The sequence below is a fragment of the Ursus americanus genome, chromosome 11 (assembly GCF_024610735.1).
Source record: "Ursus americanus isolate L20-20 chromosome 11, mUrsAme1.1.p, whole genome shotgun sequence".
NCBI classification, from domain to species: Eukaryota; Metazoa; Chordata; class Mammalia; order Carnivora; family Ursidae; genus Ursus; species Ursus americanus.
This window is the reverse complement of record NC_142137.1, coordinates 34,606,469-34,628,119: the sequence shown is the minus strand read 5'-3', so window position 1 is coordinate 34,628,119 and position 21,651 is coordinate 34,606,469. Positions and strand designations below refer to the sequence as shown.

The 21,651-nt window shown below is 36.9% G+C and overlaps 1 protein-coding gene across 9 annotated transcripts in view; it reads left to right on the top strand.

Annotated features, from left to right (window-relative positions):
• Positions 1-21,651, top strand: part of MAN1A1 (mannosidase alpha class 1A member 1) — a 185,176-nt gene that overhangs the window by 77,350 nt on the left and 86,175 nt on the right. For all 9 annotated transcript variants that reach the window (XM_045798564.2, XM_087865430.1, XM_087865429.1 and 6 more), the window contains exon 5: positions 17,479-17,573. In XM_045798564.2, the coding sequence (XP_045654520.2) occupies positions 17,479-17,573 (95 nt within the window). The remainder of the gene's footprint in view (positions 1-17,478; positions 17,574-21,651) is intronic.

The window sequence follows — 21,651 nt, the reverse complement described above, 5'->3', positions numbered from 1 at the left end:
AGGCAAACTATTATCAGCATACAAGAAATTAGAGAATGATGTTTCCAGGAGCCCTTCCTGGTGACTCCACTGTAGAATGAGCTTGAGTTAACCAAAATACCACATAGTATGATTCCATTTTTATGAAATGTCCTAAATAGGCAAATCTGTAGAGACAGAAAGTAGATTAGAGGTTGCCTAGGCCTGAAGAGGTTGGGGGGAAATGGGGAGTGACTGCTGATGGATATGGTGTTTCTTTATTAGGGGTGATAAAAATGTTCTAAAATTTATTGTGGTGAATCAATTTAGTGTGACTATACTAAAACCACTGAAACATACACTTTAAACAGGCAAATTATATGATAAAAGTGTTAAAAAGAAAAACATTGTGGTTCTGATTTTTAATTGGAAATATTAGTATGAACTTATATTTCATCTTAAAATACATAAATATGCATTTATATGGGTATGTGTACCTGCATAACACACATTTTTTTAGGCCTGAGGAAGCCTAGAAACAATGATGGATTCAGTGGTCATGAGCACCCAGACTGGGTCTTAAATTCCTATTTCTTACTAATCAGGGCTTCTTGTAGAAATGGCTAAAATAGAAAATGTGCAAGACTAGTTTGAAACCTCTCATTAAAGCAGATAACAAAAACAACTACAATAATGTCAAAAGGACTCAAGAGCCAACTTAAAGAGGCTTCCACCAGCAAATATGAGAATTTTGTTTTAGTAAAAATTAGAAATGTAAGAGATTAAAACTCATTCAGTATGTTTAAATGAATAAGGTCATAATGATATTAAAAAGCAAAAACAGTTGACCACCTTCAAAACAATGACGGGGGCAATTTATGACCCTGAAAATTGATAAAGGAAAAGAAAGCATGTATCTTGCCCTTTCTGTACGAGCTATATCATTGGTAACCAAGTAGTAGATAAGCAAAGCATCTCTTAATAAAATTATTTCTGTTAATAAATGAAAGTAAAACGATCAAAGTAGAAAATCACCCATTTTTACAGCCCCTGGGGAATTAATGGATCTAGGCCATGATCATCAACAGTTGCTAATTTCTCAAAAGGAGAGCAAACCACATTTGCACCTCCTGATAAAAGAGTATATTACCTGAGTCTTGCCAAAGGGACCAAGTCTCTGGGTCCAGCTTCCAATTTGTCAAAAATACAGAGAAAAGAATGTGTTGAACTACACTACACGTGCATGTGCATAATGTGGTTCCTATTGTTCAAATAACCGAAATGTGTCTAGATAAATTAGAAGGAAAAGAAGAGGGGAGAGGGAGAGTCTACGGTTTAAAAGGTTTAAGGGACACCTGGGTGGCTCTGTCGGTTGGGCTGCCAGCTCTGGATTTCAGCTCAGGTCATGATCCTGGGTCCTGGGATCAAGCCCTGCATCCACGCTCAGCGGAGAGTCGGAGAGTCGGCTTAGGGGTTCTCTCTCTCCCTCTCCCTCTGCACCATCCCCATCATGTTCGCTCTGGTGCACACGTGCATGCACTCTCTCTCTAAAAAATAAGTAAATCTTTAAAAATAAATAAAAATAAAAGAGGCTTAAAAGTTGTAGTTTTTTCTAAGTCTAAGGATGAACACTTGGATGATAAAGAAATAGAAAGAATAAGTACCAGTATGTGGTTACTTTTGGAGAAAAGGAAGGAGCTGTGACTGAGTTGGAACATACAGAGAGCCTCTTGTGGGGCTGGCAAAATCCTGTCTCTTGACCTGGATGGTAATTACTAGGATGTGTGTCTTATGATATTAATATGGGTGATTCTTTTTGTAAAGTAAAAAGATGAATGTGGTTTATCAAAATACCTCTTTATTTTGGCTAAAATAAAAAACGTTATTTTTTATTTTGTAAAAAATAAAGAGGTATGTAAAGGCTGTATACATTTTGTATGTGTGTGGGGGTGTCTGTATCTCTGTGTTTTTAGAATTTCAGGGTTTTTTTAAAAAGATTTTATTTATTTATTTGAGAGAGAATGAGAGGGAGAGAGAGAGAGCATGAGAGGGGGGAGGGTCAGAGGGAGAAGCAGACTCCCTGCCAAGCAGGGAGCCCCATGCGGGACTCAGTCTCAGGACTCCAGGATCATGACCTGAGCTGAAGGCAGTCGCCCAACCAAGTGAGCCACCCAGGTTTCCTTAAGTAAGTTTTTAAACAAATTAATAACAAAAAAGATTGCCCAGAAGGATAGTCGAGATCGGTAGAATCAATTTTGAATCTTCGAATCTATTTTGTCTCTTTCTCTTTCTCTCTCTAAAAGAATGTTTAATATATTTGAGTTAGCTTGACACATACAAATTGTAGATTATATTTCAATCATAAAACAAGTAGAATTGAAATATAAAGTGTATATATATATATATATATATATATATATATATATATATACTACATGTCTTCAAGTGCCGAAGAGGTATTTTGATAAACCGCATTCATCTTTTTACTTTATAAAACAAATCACCCAAATAACCTCAAACAATTTTTTATTTACCATTTTTACGTGTGATAGTAAATTCGTAAGTCATAAGCGACTGTCTACTTAGTAGTATGTACTGTGATTAACATATATTGTATAGAGAACACTAAGCAATCTTTTCATTAGTTCATTCTCATAACACGTTACTTTTGCTGAGAGTTGTACCAAAACTTGGTTTCGGAAGCATGGGGTAATTATGGTCAAGACCATGGACTCTAGCGCCAGATTTGGTCATTGAGATCACAGCTCTACCTTTTTCTGGCTTTGTGTGAACATAATGAAGGATGATAACCTATCCTACCTCAGAAGCTTGTTTAAAGGATTAAGTGACTTAGATGTAGACATGCAGAAGAGTCGCTGGAATATATTGAATGCTGTGTAAGCATCAGCTCTTACTACTTGGCCAATATCATTTATGTGGTTCAGTCTTTGGGAAGTTATATGGCTGCAAGCCTACTTAAACATCCTCGCTGCTGGCATCCCTGAACTTGGGCGTTCTCACTAAATGATTATGTTTTCACAGAGGTCATCATCCTAATGTGGACAGTAGTATAAACAGAGGATGTTGTTCAGATTTTATGGTTTATGTATGAGTATTCACTTTTAATATAGTTAGCATGTTAGAGATAACTTGGAGTGAAATCTCTTCATATTCTTTGTATCTTGACATTTTATCAGTTCAAAGTATTAATGTATATTATTGCAAGACCTATAAAAGAGGAAGATGTTTAGGTAGGAAGGCAAGAAAGCAAAGAAGGAAAGAAAAGAAAGGAGGGAGGGGAAAGGAAGAAGGAAACTCACAGGTAGAAAAAGCTTCCTCAAGATATTTGACTTGCAATGCACTTTACTGAAATGTATATGGTCTGTGATTGTAATCAGTTGTGTGATTATTTAAAAAAAAATGCATTCCCTAGTGGAAAGTCTTTATTATGATTTTTTAAGTGTAAAAATGTATTCAACCAGCACGAAACCAATATATTGATCTTACCACCACCCCCCACCCCCAGTTTTGGATTCAAATCAGTCATTGATAAATGAAGTTTATCCTATACAAAGAGTTTGGAAAGGCCTCAGGAAACTTTTTTAAGGTTTACATATTTAAATTTTCCAAGTTTCCTGAGGGATCTAGACGTTGAGAAATATTTACAAATATCCACTAGTTTCCACTTCTTTCCTGATTTCCTTGTTAAAAACTTTAATGAAAAGAAGCCCAAAATATATCTTAAGGAAGTTGTACATAAATCTTCTTCCCACCATTAATACAAGACATGCCTCATTTTACAAATGTTTCTCAATTACATTATTCCTGATCTATAACATTGGCATAGCTCTCACTGTTGAAGATAATTGTGGTTCTTTTATGTTTTTAACCTTGTATGATTAGTCCTATGCTAAAACAGGGTTATTTTACCTCTGAACTACCACAAATAGATACAAGAGCTACTTTACATATAAATGTCCCTTCAAAACTGAATACTATTGTGTGCTGATTTGCAGCAGAGTCTGTGTGAAGGGAGAAAAAGCTAATAAATGCTGTGTTGTGAACCAGTAATTAGATTCTCAATGTGGTATAAAGTATTCCAGGGGGGTTTGTTCTCAGCCTCATAAATTTGACCATATCTTTCCATTCTAATGCTATTAAGTGACTTAGAGACATGACTAACAGTAAAATAAGCTCCTAAACCACAGCGGCAGGCACATAAGACTGAAATTATGCAGTGATGACTGCCATTCATTTAGGAATTGGCTGTCCCATTTGCTCTTAAATATCAGGCGAACAGCAAATGAGAGCTGGCTGTTAAACTGTGAATTCAGGGTCACGTGGCTTAATACCTCTTGTGCAATTTGCTAAACTTAAAGATTATTAAAGATTTTTCACTTGGTTCACTGCAGAAACCGTGTAATACCTGTGGTGTTCTATAAATATTTGGATGAAAGTATTGTTTCCAATCAATTTATTTCTCATTCTTATTGAATTACCTCAAACTAGCGTATATCCAGAGCCGCAGGAGGTCTTAGTTAATACAGATTTACGGGCCCCCCTCTCAGGGTTTCTGATTCTGTAGTTCTGGGTGGGAGTCTGATCATTTGCACTTCCTGCAAGTCCCTAGGTGAAGCTGATGCTGCCAGCCTGTTATCCATCCACACTTTGAGAACCACTGACCTCATACCATGAAACCTCACAATCAATAGGATTCCTTAAAAAAAAAAAGAAAGAAAGAAAAAGAAAAGAGCTAAGAAAATAGACATCCAGGTTTGGCTGTCACCATTGTTTAGGAAACCCTGTCCTAATTTACTACATCAAATATATTGAGGGAAACATTTCCTCTTTCGGGAATTCTGATGAAGCTCCTTTCCTAAAATCTAACAAACATTGCATCAAGTGGAGCTTTTTATTTGGGGTTTCATTTCTATGAAGGAAGACTTTAGTTAAATAAAGCAAATAGAAGAGCCCTCTCATAATCCCAGAAGAATATGTGACACAAATTTCTGTCATTAATATTTAATGAAGATTTTTAAAGTCTTTTGAAATCTTACTTCCTTCAAAGTCCAAGATCCATGTCGGAATTTGCCAGAATTTTTGTTTTTATTTTTCTATTACAACCCCTAAAAAAAAAAAAAAGATAGTTGCCATTTCCCATGGGTGTCAGTCATTTATCTTTAACAGTACTGCCTTGTGGTGACCAAAATTAGGGCCAAAGTTAAAGTACTCCACTCACACTCTGTTTTGTTAGCAGATGAAATTTTCAGCATTCATCTCAAGTTTTTATCTAGTGCATCGCTCCTTGTTTTATATTAGAAGAGCTTGACGTTATTTCTTTTTCACCTTGATTCTGTGTATCAGCTGCCTGGCCCTTAGACTGGACTTAAGACCGCAAGGCATCTTCTGTCCCTTCTGTTTTACTCCTCTTTTATCCTTGAACGCCATGCTTTCTCCACCATGCTTTACCTCAGAACTTTGAGTCTTTCCGCCTCCCCCCACCCAGCTTTATTGAGATGTGATCGATATACGACATTGTGTGAGTAAGATTTATGACATGATGACTTGATGCACTTATGTATTGTGAAATGAGTACCACAGAAGCATTAGTTGGCACCTTCATCACCTCATATAGTTACCATTTCTTTTTTATGAGGAGAACATTTGAGATCTACTCTTTTAGCAGCTTTCAAGTATATAATGTACCGTTGTTAACTACAATCACCGTGCTGTGCATTAGATAACCAGAACTTATTCATCTTATAACTGGAAGCATGTATGTATCCTTTGACCAACATCTCCCCATTTTCCACACCCCTTTTCCCCCTTAGCCCCCAGGCCAACCACCATTCTGCTGTTTTTATGAGTTCAGCCATTACAGATTCCACATATAATATCACATAGTACTTGTCTTTCCTTGTGAGTTTTATTTTTTAAACACAAGGTGTTACTATCTCAATCTTTCTATTAGAGCTAGCTCTTCTGAACAGGTCTAATCAGTTCCTTTCTACTAAGGATGATTCCCATCTGAATGATAACCCTCCAGATGTTGACCAGCCACAGAAGAAAAGACATATATATGCTATACATACACAGATCATACTGGGGAAAGTCTGCTTTGGCTAAAGCTGGATTTAAGATCTGTAAAGACACCTAAATGATAACTTTCTCTATAGTTTTATACAGTTGTCTTTCTACATATCTCTAATACTTTTACTGATTTTAATAGGCTTGTGAGAAGGATTTGTCTACTATCTTGTGCAGTACTCCCAACAATATTATTTTCTTCTTCAATTTCTTTTTGGAGAAGAAATGGAAGTCATTACTTGATCCTTTCCTGTGTATCATCAACTAGGACTCTGCTCTGTGGACATTGTTCCAGAGTTACACTGCAAAAACAAGTGTTGTTATGAGTCATTGACCACAGCTGTCTCATTTCTTATGTATTCCAAGTGCCTTTTGCAACTTGGCATGTACTACATAGGCACTCAATAAATATTTGTTGAATAAATGAATTGACATTTTTTAAAGGTCAGAATTATAGAAGAGGTTGCTTTCTGAAAGTTTATAATTTAGAAAGTTTCAACTACGTCGAAGTGTGTGTATGTGTGTGTGCGTGTAATAGCTTTAAATAGCATTTGATAGTGCAAAAGTGGCCAATGGACAAGATAAATTATGTTTCCTGTTAGTTATTATATGTTTGTATTTCGAAGAGGAAGTGCCGCCCAGATTATTTCAGTTTGATATCTTTTAAGCTCTTGTAACAGGAGAGTATTGAATTGTGTAACATTTTGATGTTCTGATGATGATTGTTATTAATACAGGCATTGAATTATTTATGGTCGTGTAAGAATATAACACGGGTCTATTAAAACATGTAGCACTGTCATGTAATAGGATATATGAGAATATTTTAAAACCTCTTACTGTACATGAAAAACATTCAAGGTGCCCTCAGTAAAGATAGCATAATACAGAGGTAGCAGACTACAGACACACCCATTCATTTACATCTGTCTATGGCCGCTCTAATTTTACATCTCTAGTTAGTGAGTGATTGAATGAGTGAATACCTTCTGAGCAGAAATTCTGCTTTCAAATATTGACCCTGAGGAAGTAAGTCATGTATACGAATAAGTTTGTACAAAGATGTTCATTCCACTACTGTTTCTATCAAGACAATGGAAACCTAAATGTCAAAGAATAGGAGTCTGGCTAAGTTCTGGCATATGTACACACTGGGATACCATGTAGCTTTTTTAAAGAAGATGTTACAGAAATGTATATATTTATATCAAACAGGGATCAGCAAAAGACAGCACTCTGGCCAAATTCATCCTGAGACCTGTTTTTCACCACCAGAGCTAAGAATTGTTTTTTTACATTTTAAAGGATTAGAAAAGAAAAAAATCAACACCCATGAGAGAGAGAGAGTATGTAGCTGGCACTTACTATCTGAACCTTTACAGAAAATGTTTGCTGACCTCTGATATAGAATGTTGTGTTTGATGTAGATTAAGTTGCTGCGGATGGATTTAACACATTACAAAATATTATATATGGAATAATGCCATTTTCCAAAAATAATACCATTTAGAAGGATAGATACTTAAGATGTTAACAATAATATCTAGGTGGATAGGATTAATGGGACTCTTTTTTGTCTGTTTTGTCTGATTTTTCAATAATGAGAATATGTTCATTGTATCATAAATAAGAAAAATTAAAAATTTAATTGTGGTGTTAGGTACAAAGAATGGGGAACGAGAAGGAACTTCTGAGTTCTCAAGTGCAAAGGTATAGCTCTCCATTTTGCAGATGAGGCAGCTGAGGCTAAGAAGTTAAATCAACTTGCTTAGGGAGGCACAAACGTAAAATAAAAATAGCACTGCTGCCACATTTTTTGTTCAGCAGCATCACCATTTGATAACTTAAATTGTTCATCCATCAGCTGACATAGTTAATTATGAATTCTATGCCCAAAGGCAATCTAGGGGTGTCCTTTGTATGATAAAGGAGGGTTATGCAGAAATCAAAACCACCAGATTAATGGGATTAGATGTAGAACCAGATGGGTTTACATTTGCTTAGAAGGAAAACAGAGTAGCTTACATTTTGCATTTTTTAAAAAAAGCAAACAAAACCTATTTAGATGTAAGTATTTAGTTCACTTTGCAAATTTGCAAACTATGACTGCTAAGTAATGTACTAATCCACTGCTTTTTCACACCTATAGAGTTAATAGTTCAAATTCAGTCACCTAAGACAAAAAGGGCACATTTCCTGAAGCTCATGCCCTTCACCATAAGGTAAACACAGAAGAGCCATTTGATTTATCCTCAGGCTCTGGTACAGACAAATGCTTAGATAATTAGTCAGCAATTTAGAAGGAGAGCAAATATACTACAACATTGAGAAGTCTTCACTTTAATGAACTGATAGCTGATAACAGAAGGAAACAGTATGACTACAGAAAGCAGACATAAAAGCTCAGCAGTTTTTGGACCATTTAGTGTATGTACAAAAAAGGCTAATATCCTTCAATTATTCCTGAGGGAACCAGTAACTTATAGCAAAGAACAATGATGATGGTAACTATTATTGCTCTTTAAAAAGCACGTGTGCATTTAATCACATTTAATCATCTTGTGATTTGGGAAAATGATTCCCTGCTCACATATTTAGAAACTGAGGCCCAGAGTGGGTTAAGTGAGGGCTCAAGATCTTACAGCTCTGTCAGCAGATGACGTGGAACTAGATCTCTTAGTCCCAACCCAGTGTCTGCATGGATGCAGATGCTGAGGCAGCAAGACGGGATCCCTCTACGTTTCACTAAATCAAAAGAACAGATCAACATGTTTTTAAAGCCAATACAAATAAAAAGGTTAAACTATAAATATTTTGATGTGCTTTAGAGGTGAGATTCGATATCTGGAAAAATCCCTACCATAGAATGTCTTATAACTCAAAAATGCCAAAGAATCACAATATACTTGGATAGATGAAGCTGTCATTTTCTTCTTACCTTTCTATTGGGCAAAGGTTACCAAGCCAGGATGTTGTATATTTTAAAAGATTTGTGATGTTTACCTACAAATGTAATAGTAAACAGAACAGTCCCTGTTTTAACACTATGATAGCTCATATCAGCAACCTTTATGGGTTCCACAAATTCTATTAGAATTCATAGCCAGATAAGGTAGATGTTTTTATAATATCCTGTCTCTTTAGTAAGCACTATTTTTTCTTAAAAAAAGTGTTTTCTTTTTGATGTGAAATGTGTGTTCACGCACTACGTGGCACACTTAACTAGTATTAAATATTTTCAAAAACTCATGTAGGCGAATTGCCCATTTTTTAAACCTAAATTGAGATAGAATGAGCAGCTCAACAGCCCATCTCTGAGCACTGTATAATGGCTGAGACTATTATGCTGTTATTTATTGTTCATTGATGTTTTAGAAGTTAGATATCTAAGGTAACACGATGTGTGGTACACCTAAGGATAATTCTAAGTGCAAGAGCTGTTAGAACTTCCATGTTGAATGTATGTTAGAAGAGGGACCTATAACTTTTTATCATCATACTATTTACTTTCTCCAGCCACCATACTGCACCATTTATCTGTACAACAAATACACTTTCTTCTTGAGAAACAGTTTTTTAAATGACCCTAATTATTTCTCAGGATCTTTCCTCTTTCACACAGCCAGTATAATGTTTCTTGGTGTTGTCATTTATGTATCTTTGCCCCTTACAACTCTGAAAATTTCCATAACCAGTGAGTACTGCTGCCTTTCTCCCTGCCCCATTCCTCAGGACCCTGATTCAGAAATTCTTACACTTGTTGTAAATGGGAGGCAGACCTACCACTAAGGTGGTAAGTGTTGGGGCTTCCTTGACCCAAAGATGTATTCTTTTAACTAACCCTTCAACTTCTGTCCCTGATATTTAAGATTAATGAACTTGTCTTATTTCATCTGTTCTTTCTTACCATTTCCTAGACCCTGCTGTCTGTCAGGCTCCTTCCTCTCCCCTTCTGCTTTATCTCCTGGCCTCCACCATGTTAATGCAGGGTGTGCACAAACAGGTACATACCTGCCCCCAAATAAACACCCACCTGCACCCACATAAGGGCCACTTCTCCAATCTCACCTCACCCCCAGGATCTAATTCCATCTCTTGCTTTGTTTTATTCCTATAGTTACAGCCTGTGTCACTCAATTTAGCCTCTACTTATATGTTGGTTCACATTACTGTTTTATGGTGTATATTTTATGTTTATGTAGTTTTATATGCCTGGCTTGCCTTCCTCGTTGTAAGCTCCTTGAGATCAAAGGATTTTTTTTTTTCCCTAGTGTGTGTCTCTCTTATAGCCCTTACCACATTGGGAAACATGTAATAAGTGCTTCTTAAGTCTTGAAACCAGATCCTATGGAACAGAAAAGTACCTCAGAAAAGTGTTTTCTCTACTGCCCACATTGTACATAACAGAAAATTGGAGAAGTGAAATGACCCATCTTCATTGTGATAGAACTGAAAAGTAGCAGACCCTGAGCTAAAGCCCAGGTGTCCTGATTGCCTGTTCAGCGTGCCTGTTACCAGGCCACTTAAACTCTGGCTTATGCTCCAGGAAAACGGAGGACCAAATCCAGGAGTAGACAGCAGTGGTTTCTCCCCACATGAATGCTGCTAATGTCAACCTTAAACAACAGCCTAAAATTCTCCCTAAGATTTCTCCCATTTTTCATCTGGCTCTCTTAATTTTATAATATCTTCCCTATTCAGGAGCTAGGTAATGAAATTGGAGCCTTCAGGAAAAAATCAAGAACCTAGGGAATGAAATTGGAGCCCTCAGGAAAAAATCAGTACCAAGATGCAATTTTATTAATTCATTTATCAACATTTATTCATTTTGACTAGGGGACACTATAAAAGCAAACTTTAAAAAAAATTCACTGTTAATTTTTTCATGAGAATAAATATTTTTAAAAAGCTAGCTAGGTCAAAATGCCTATTTGCTAGTGAGTTCTATATCTAGTTTTTAATTTATTCTTACTGCAAGGTTTTTTTTTTTTTTTATTTCGCTTAAACCGTGTGCTTTCATACATTAGAAAATCCAGTTGAAGGCACAGTAACATTGATTCTTCTTCACTGTGACTCATGGTTACTTGCAGGTGAACGTGCATGTCCTTTGTATTTTGAATGGTCCAGTTGGGGAGATTTTAATGCTTCAATTTTTCAGGAAAATGAAGAGCACTCTCTTCATCTAATTGCCTAAATACTAAAAATTGAATCATACTGAATCATAGAGAAGAAAACCAAAACAATTGACAAAAGCATTCATTAATTTAGAAATCCAAAAAATGCAGTTCATAATGCAATTTGACAAATACAACAAATAATTCTCATTATTTAGAAAAAACCCAGTTTAGGTTTTAATGAATTACAGAGAGAATGCAAAGATTAGAAAAAGGCAGTGAAAGATGTGTACACACATACATACGAGATATTCACAGGGGACAGTCTGTCTGGATCAGAAGAATTACTTGTGTCTGGGGTGGCATGAAGCTGGCATTCCCGTGGCCACAGCTAGTATGGAACGATCCCACATCAGAGCATTTAATTAGGGGAATAGGGCCTCTGTGAACCTCAGTTTCATCTGTATACCAAGATTATGGAACTCGATGACCCCTGATTTCCCCTCCAGCTCTAAATTTCTGCTGGATTAACTATTTTTATATATCCTTATTTGAATATTTAAACCTTTAGCAGTTCTGCTCTAAATAAAAAAGCCAGAGTAGCTCAATAAGTACTTATTGTTTGAATGATTAAATCTGGCCCATATAATGTGGTTAATCAACTCAGCTAACGATATATAGGTTATTTCAGTTATTTTCAGCCAAAGATATTTATCATATCTGTGGCGTCTTGTGCTGAAAGCTTTATGTAGCGAAAATGAGTAATAGGTAAACGCTGCTTACACTAATGGGGAATTAGTGTTTGATCTTTTAACAGTGAAGTTTTCAGCATAAGCATTTGAAGAAAGGCTTTGATATTGATTGTGTGGTTCAAACTGAAGCATGTCTGAACTGAAACGGGATCTTTCCAGAGCCGAAGCCTCTGTTCTTACTCCTTCCCTCTTTCCTTATTCTTCGCTCTGGCATGTAAATAGTCCTGTACAGTTCTTCAGGGATCTGCAAACTAGAAAGGCAAAAAAAGCCATACATCTTGTTTACAGCATTGTCTAATCCTATCTGTGAGGGTAAAATAAAAAGAGAAATGTTTTTATTTGATAGATTCTAAAATCTGAAGGTTTTTAAACATTGATCAAAAACAGCAATAAGACTGCGATGATGTTCCTTAAATGTAATGAAAAGATACAGTTTTGGTGCAGTTATTTTGAAATTCTTAACTGGAGACCATAAAAGTTATTTTACGTAAACCTGTTTGTTAGCTTCATGCTTGAAAGATTATTTTAGAAGCTATGTCATCATATTCTACCATCCTTTCATCAAATTGTATTAGTTTTGTTTTTTTTCTATGGATATAATCAGAATCTCTATGATGCAGGATCTTTTTGAAGATTCCTTTTGGGTCCTAAGATGTCTGCCCATCTCAAACTGATTGGTGCGAGTTGCACAAAAAAAACTATTTAATTTAAATGATCATTTTTTTAAAAAAGAAAATATCTTCTATTATCAGCATGGATTGCATTTTATTAACTGCCATTTTTCTTCTTGCTCTCTTTTAAAATCCTCCCCACCAAATAGAAGTACCAGTAAACCCTGGAAACCAAGACTGGCTAAGAATTTGGTGGCAAATTAACCCTTCCTATCTTTATAAACATGATAATGGTTTTGGGTTTTTTTTGCCAGTCTCATTTTAGTACTAGCTCTGTGACTTCTGAGTACTAGTTTTTCTATAAATCAAAAATAGAAATTAACAGCCCCCATCTCCCATTTTGTTGGGGAAACCGAGAACCAGAAAAGTTACCCTGGTGACGCACCCAGGCCCCGCATTAAAACCAAAGCAGAGTCAGTGCTATTATCCAGGTGCTAGCTGGGTCCAGGGCTACCCCAGCTTTCCTGCCGCATTTGAAGGAGCACCCAGGTACCATTTAAGTATGCTTCCTGTGATCGTTTGCCTTTCAGCACACTGTTCAGGATGTGCTAGTTAAAACTTAACTGTTCTTTAGAGTGATTTGTGACATTTCTTCTTCATTCTTTTAACAATATTAACTTTAGAAGCTAGTTTGGAATTTTATTACATACTCACCATTTTAGGTAGAAAGATGTTCTCTTTGAGAATCTGGATTCCTCTTCCAAGTAACCTCTCTTTATATCTCAGAAGGAGATAACAAATCAAACATTAAGAACTGGGATTGACTCAGGCTCACATATTATTTCATTTAAAGCATCAACATGTTAATTAATGGTTTCACCCAAAACTATTTTGTAATTGTGCCCAAGGTTGAGACTCCATAATATTTGATGTAATTAATTATTTGCCAACAACAGAAACTAATAGAATAGGATGGAGTACTTTGCGAGCACTAGAATATTCAGTGGTTTCTCATTACAGTGCCCCAAGTATATTTATTAATATTGGATTATTCATTCATTTATTAAATGAATGTTTGATGAGTACCAGCTACTTTCCTGGATACTAGATAGACATATACAGGAACAGAGAAGACAGCCCATGCCCTCGGGAAGCTTACATCTAGTGGGGTTGTCAAACAATAAACAATAAGTTATTTAGGGATGTGATAAATAGTGGAACAGAAATAAACAAGACGACACGATGAACAGTAAATGAGAATGGCTAACTTTACATGGGGTTGTTATGAAAGACCTCTCATGAAAGGGAACGTGGAAGCAGATTCCTGAAGCTAAGAATGAACTAGTCATGCAGAGAGCTAGGGAACCATCAAAGGCAGACTAGGGAACCTTAAGATGGAAGGGTCGCTGTTTCCCATGTATTAACTGAGAATGTAAATATTCTCCCATACACTACTCATAGGAATACTGTGGTGATAGCAATAAATTTAAACACAAAATGGCCTGACCTGGAAAAAAAAAAAAAAAGGCCTAATCTGGGTTGGATACATATAAATAAGCAATGAAGGAGAAATGGAAGTTTTTTTCTCTACTTTTGGAAAGAAAAGAAAATTACTTGGATGTACAAGAGAGTCACACAAGGAAGCATTTAGAGACCGGGATCTTGCTTTCTGTAACCAAATGCTGCGTTGTGTGATGCCAGTTGTCAGTGTAGGAGTTCACAGAAGGCAAAGGTCTTGGCCTGGACCTGGGACTTGGCCTGAGCCTTGAGGAATGGGTGAATTTGGATTGGCCAGCAGGAGGCAGTAAAGGGTGTTTCGGGGTGAGAGAACTATGTAAGTAAGCATACTAAGGCGGCACCACCAAAAAAAAGTAATTATGCAAAAAGAGATGTGAGCTCAGCTTACTGTGGTAATCATTTCACGGTGTATACATGAATCAAATCATCATGTCGTACACAATGTTACATGTCAATTATATCTGAATAAGGCTGGGAGGGAAATCATTTTTTTAAAAAAATGATAACTAAAATGGACTGAACTTGAATGAGTGCTTGAGACCATAATGGATCAAGCTGTACCCAGAGTGGTCTTTGAGAGAATGGAAGATGATAGAAGTCATGGAAAGTCAGCATATCAGTTTTAACCTGATGTTTTAGACAAGGGGGAATCATTATTGCTTCTTGAACAAGAAAATTGTATGATAAAAAGAGAAAATTGGTAATATAGATAGAGATCAATAGAGGCAGGAGGGAAAATCCTGGAGAATGGGAGACTAGGTAGGAGGAGGACCTTCTTTTTTTTTTTTTTTTTTATTAGGCCATTTTGTTGTACCCGGTGATGAAAATGAGAACTGTGCTCATATCATGGAAAGGGAATGAGCTGTACATGAGACTTTTGGGGGAAATGAACATTGATACTTGATAACTGAAGAGTGATAAATCAGTAGTCAAAATGCCTGCTCTCTCAAGCCCCAGGGACTGGCCGAACAGTATCAGTGATGGAAATGGGGAAGTTTGCCTGGAATATTAAGGGATTATTTCATCTTGGACATGTTAAGCTTCAGATGACAACAAGACACTTGTGAGCACACAAGTACAGAACTAGAGCTAACATGGAAAGTTGAATTAAGAAATGCAAACAGGTGATGAGAACTGAGGACTTAGCTCTTGAGAATGAATGCTTATGATAAGAGTATGTGTAATGGAGTCACAGTACACACACACACACACAACCTGAGTAGAAGGTAACAAAATAGCAGTGGGATAAAAGCCAAGACAAGAATTTCAGGCAGTAAATATGGGAATAGGGAAAAAGCATTATCATTATCCCCATAATGATACAACTAACCTTTTAGTATGATTGCTATATGTCCTAAGGTCTTTCAATATATAAAAATGCATTCCTCTCCACAACCTTTAAAATAGCAAATGCTATCGTTATCCCCACTCTATAGATGAGGAAGCTTAGCACAGAGGGTTAAGTGATTTGTCCAAGATTACCCAATTTGAAAAAGTTGGAACTGAGATTCAAACACAGGCATTGTGTTTTCAAAGCCTGCATCCCTAACCTCCCACGCCATATGGTTATAATATCCACGATGGTATTTTAATTGCATCATTTCACTTCCATCTTATGTAAGTTTCTTGAAAAGGAGTTAATTAATTAACAGTTTAAAAAGTGGAAACTAGGAAGTCAACAGATGGCTGGGCAGTGATTGGATAGTCCCTTTCAGTAGAAGAGAACTTGGAATTCTCTAGGGTAAGGCAGAGAAAGGGAAGAATATATCTTTTGGTCTATTTTTTCTTTCTCCTTTCATATACAGTTGTTGAAATGGGAAAATTGTCCAGTTTAAAGAAAATGGGAAAAATGGTACCTCTGTTTTCTAGTGCTTTCTCTATACTATAAATGTTTGTATCCTTATTTGTATACCAGGAATGTTAATTTATCTAAACTGTCAACCAAAAATTTACATGAAAACTCATTACTTTCTTAATTTTCATTAATAGATGAGAGAATGCAAAAAGAGTAGGGTTTCAGAAATAGCATCAACATTGACATTACCGGAGTGTATTCAGTCTGAGAGCCCAAGTGCCTGGATTTGTCTGTGGGGAAGCTCAGGGCTTAGAAGGAGTTAATGGACTGAAACCCTTCCCTCTGGAAAAGCTACACAAGACTTCTTTGATAGTGGCTTTAAAGAATGCTTTCCCACTGGCTGGGAGAGGACTTTGTTTCCATTTTCCATGCTTTTCAGGGTTTCCCCAGCCTTTCTCACATCTCCATTGTTTAAGGAAGAGGCAAGTGGAAATAGTTGAGTTCTCAGCCCACCACACTCAGTCCTACAGTAGAAGGAGAAGGGGCAAGGCACACTGCTTGCTGCCTCAGGTGTCGCAGGGAAAGCTGTCGCAGGTCTTCCTTCAAGGGGACTGTGAATGGATGTCATCTAATTACTCTTCCTGAAGCACAATCTGCTCAAGTGAACTGGCTACTTAAAAACTTTCCATCTTTTCACATTTTAACAGAGTAAAATTCTTAGCCATGTATTTTTATGACCCTCCATGATTCAGGCCCGTGTTGTACATGTCTGACCTTGATACCAGTTTTCCTCCCTTTTTTGGTTAGGCAAGCTGACCTGCTCCATTTCTCCTACCTGCCCCCTCTTGCCTGTGTCTGTGTTTACACTGATGCCTTCAGGAATGCCGTCTCCACTTCCCACTCCAATCTCTAGTATCACTAGCCCCTTACGTGCTGCACGTAGTCCTCACCCAAATGCGCGGCCTTCCAGCTCATCTGAGCTCCCAGATGATTTTATTGCCAGCTCTCATTTTATCTACATTCTAGATATTTATGTGCATATGTTATCTTCCTTATACATTCTGGACATAATTTGTACATAATTTAACTTTGTATCTTCCATTTCACCTACATTTAACATCAGAGGAAGTTAAAACCGCAAACAGCTGAGGGGACATATAGGTTACTTGTAATAATATGTCTTTTTAAAACTTCTCCTTTCTCTGAGCCCTAGTAAATAAGTGAAGCTGGAACAGGACCAGTTCTCCCAATTTTCAATCCAGGACTTACCCCCAACAGCAGTGGTTCTCCTCTTGGCTTGCATTTTGGAATCACCTGACATCACCTCTGGTGCTTTAAAAAATTCTAGGCTGGAAGCCCCAACCCATAGAATTTAGAATCTCAGGAGTGCAACCCAGACAGCAGCATTATTCAGATCTCCCAACATGATTCTAATTGTGCAACCAAGATTGGTAATGAATTCCCCACAGCATGATGGCCCCTAGACCATTCTTGCTTTGCTAGGTAATTCTGTTAATTTGAGAAACTTTAATTTTTTCGTATAAAGAAAATTTTAAAGTAGAAAAGTGCTAAACGTGAGATGGTAGTATAACAGTTTTTGTTTTGCTTACAACAGTAGCTTACATAACTGTTTAACTTTTCAGATATTTCGAAAGAAAGCAGTGGAACTCGGGGTAAAATTGCTACCTGCATTTCATACTCCCTCTGGAATACCTTGGGCATTGCTGAATATAAAAAGGTAAAACTCTTCATTTTAACAACATATTTTTGAAGTTGGAATATGCAATATTGTAGTTTAACTGTATGGATGATTTCTTACATGATGTCAGTAACCGATACCATCAGCAGTCTTGGCATCTGTCCTTGTGTTGGAAGCTATACGTTTTCCAGTGTTCCTTGGCCTTAGATGGGTCCCTGTCATAGGATAGCATGACCCTAACAGAATCATCCAAGTCAAACATGATTTGAGGTTTTCACTATCTCATGGTGATGTTGCATTTTATTTCTCTGTAGATGCCAAGAACTTCCCATTATCTTTAAAATGGTCATGAAAGCATTTCACTCCCATAGCATCCAATTCCTAAGAGCACTTACTTCAGTTAAGCTGCTAGCAGAGCTATCGCAGAACTAGAATCTTGGACTATTAAGATCTCCCACGCAAGGAGCTGGTGTGACAGACGGAGGGAACACCTGTGCTGCCCCACTCACAGTTGTAGAGGGGGGAAGGGAACTGCCTTGCTGACCCAGATCAACCCAACCTTCTCATGCATTTGGGTGGAGAACCCTGTTAAGCCAAGTCATGGGAATTTTGCTTCTAGTAGACCTAGGTATTTTTCCAGGGAGTAGTTTTAATTTTCATGATAGCTTGAACATTTTGTCACTAAACAGTTTTATCTCAAGCTTCCTTTTTAACACCTTCTTTCCCATAAGTATTAATTGCTTATGTACCTCTTTGTCGTGGTGATGATGATGATGATAATGATAGCTATTTTATCTTCATAAAATATGAAGCTTTGTTCTAGGCTCTCTGCATGTATTACCACATTCAATCCCACACTAACCCAATAAGGTCAATACTGTTGTTATCGCCATTTTACTAATGGAAACTAATAAGGAACTTGTGCTGCAGAGAAATTAAGTAATTTGCCTAACATCATACTGTATGTAAGTGGTAGAAATAGAATATGTACTTAGACATTTATACACGCATTGATACATAGGCCCAAATTAAACAGCTTTCTTGGTTTAGAAATACCAAGAGGATGTACAGGGTGGTTTGGCAGGATTAATGCACATTTATTCTTGATTATTTATTTTGGTGACTTTCTTTCCTAAAATAATCTTAAATAATCATGAAATTACTTATTTGGTTAATAAATCAGTTAAATGTCATGCTTTGTTTTCATTTGTATGTTACTATGTATACCTTGAAATCACCCTGTACCTGTGCATAAGTGTGTGTGTGTGTGTGTGTGTGCGCGCGTGTGTGTGTGTTTGGGTTTGGGGCAGGGGTGTCGTTGAGCAGTGAGACAGGGAGAGACCACACAACTAGGCCACATTAACTTGAGGTAGTTCTCTATTATATGATGTGGTATCTCAGGATCCGTTTTTCCCTTTAGGTCCTGTGATTTTCTCTGTCACCTTGAAGATCGTAGCATACACTGCAGGGCCTTAAAGCAGAGTGGGCCTGTGCTAGGCCTGGAGGCAGTATGGTGTTTTTGTTCGGAAGTCCATGATTTTTTTATTTGGCTCATGTAGATCACCTATAATAACCTTCCGTATCTTTGGACTTTGTATTTATAGATGGTATTCTGACCTAGAAACTACTCTGCTACCTGAAATAAGACCTGCTTACGAAAACACTGTACACATTCAACACTTTTTTTTTTTTTCCTACTTACCCTCTGAGAAGAATGATATGGGCACAATAATACACTGAGTTAGGTGGTTATCAGGAGACCTGGTTCCAGGTATTTTACAGCTACTCTGGGTGTCCTGAGAGCAATCATTTCCACCCCAGGATTATTTGTAAACTGTAGTTAGGCTACTGTTGTTTTGTGAACCTCTACAGGTTTATAGGCCACTTTGAAATTCTGATGAAACATGGCCCTCTTCTCATAAAATGCACATTCCTGAGTACGCCTTTCTTTTTACACAATTTCCAAAAGCTAACAGTACCTTTGGAGCCCACCTAGAACCTAGGAACCCCAAGTTTAAAATCCTGGGGTGAACGATCCCTCCAACCTTCTACTCTCAGATTCTGTGGGGCTAGTTCATATTGCTTCCTGGAAGTTAATGAAATTAAATAAGACCCCACTAAAACTAGCAGAGAGAGGTGTGCACCTACATCTTTGCAAAAGTTCACCCAATTATTGTAAGGTACTGATATTAGTCAGTTAGTTGTAGCCTCTCTTAAAATAAGCATAAGAAATTAGATTATTCTAAAGCCTATTTAATTTTACTTAGTGTTTATTTCTAACAGCCAAGAGGATTTTTCCTTAGTTAAATCTATCCTTAGTGTACAGTGGAGATATGTTTCAGTGCATAAAGGAATACTTCTCAAAACTATTAAATACTGAATCCTCTGTTATCTTTCATAGCTATACCTCTTGAAAATTCATTAACTGGGGCATTATGTGGGTTTTTTTTTTTTATAAAACCTTATTTTGAGGGGCACCTGGGTGGCAGAGTCGTTAAGCGTCTGCCTTCGGCTCAGGGCATGATCCCGGCGTTATGGGATCGAGTCCCACATCAGGCTCCTCCGCTGAAAGCCTGCTTCTTCCTCCTCTCCCACTCCCCCTGCTTGTGTTTCCTCTCTCGCTGGCTGTCTCTGTCTCTGTCAAATAAATAAATAAAATCTTAAAAAAAAAAAAAAACCTTATTTTGAATTTACAGTATTTTACATTAGAATTTTTTTAATTTTAAGGATTACAGGACAATTGTATATGGTAAAAGCTAATGTGCCATTTTATTTATTTAATTTATGTATTCTCTAATGTTTTCATGTCAAACTAGAGGAAATTAGGTGACCCTTTGAAAGCTGATGGAAACACTTTTAATTTCTTCCTGGCAATCTGTATGAATTTTTTTATTATGTATTTTATCTATTCTCAGTCCCATTTACTAAAGAGCTCAATGACTTACCCAAATTCAGAGAATAAGCCATGGCAAAATTAATAGTACTATCAGTCCACTAAAACTCCTTATATCCCTTTGCCCAGCCAAGTGTAGTCATTGAATCCATTCTCCCTCCAGCTGTGAGATTTATTTATCATCCTAAAGAATATCCTCGAAGAGAAGAAGACAGTTTCATCTTTATCTGCAGTAACTGCATTTCAGCATGTGCTGTTCCTGTCAACATGCACATCCATGCTGTTTCCTCCGAATCTCTGTATTTTCACAGCAGGGGCCAGAGGATAAGGGACAGCTGGTGTGGAACTTCTTTTCTAGTATTTTGAAGACTGTCACCATTAGAATTTTCAAAAGACAGGAGCAAAAATATGTCTGGCAAAAGCATATTTTCTTAATTATCTTCTCAGAATAAGGGAGTGTCTGTGGAATGATGCCCATAAGAAAAAAGTGCTTAAGGATGCTTTTTAGAAGAGCTACCATACTCACTGTTGACTGGCTTTTAAAATTTTGGCAATAATTATGAGAGAAGTATGGAATACGCTGTCTGTAAGGGCATAGTTCTCTTCCCTCTCAATTTTGACAATATGGATGCTGCTCTTTGCCAACACCTATATGTTAACAAAACATGTGAACTTCTGGGTGTTACCTACTCACATGTCTAGCATTCAGTTTATTGCCCGAAGATAATTGGTTTCTTTACCTTTTCTTTGTAAGAAATAAACATTTATTTTAGTCCCTGCTGTGATGAAGTTTCTATGCTAGGTCCTGGGAAGATTTTCTGTTTCTCTTCACTTTATTTAAAAAGATAACAGACATGGTCTTTCCTTCAGAGTATTCACATTCTGGTTGGTAAACCAGAATATATATTTTATATGTTACTATATTATACACTCATTCATGTAATTGACAAATGTAGGATGGTCTGTGCCAAGGAGAGATAATAAGTACTCACCGAGTTGAATTTAAAGCAAGCAGTAGTTTGAATTGGGGAGTTGATGCATTTGGAGCCAAAATACCAATAAGCCAAATTGGATTTCAGCATTTGTATGAACTGAGAATAGCAGAGAATCTAAATAATTTACTCGTATGCTACGTTAGGAATTCTGTCCCAAAATCTGTTCAGAAAAAAATATATATAATTATCTCTTTCGCTACATCTGTAATCTTAATTCGAGAGCTGCTGT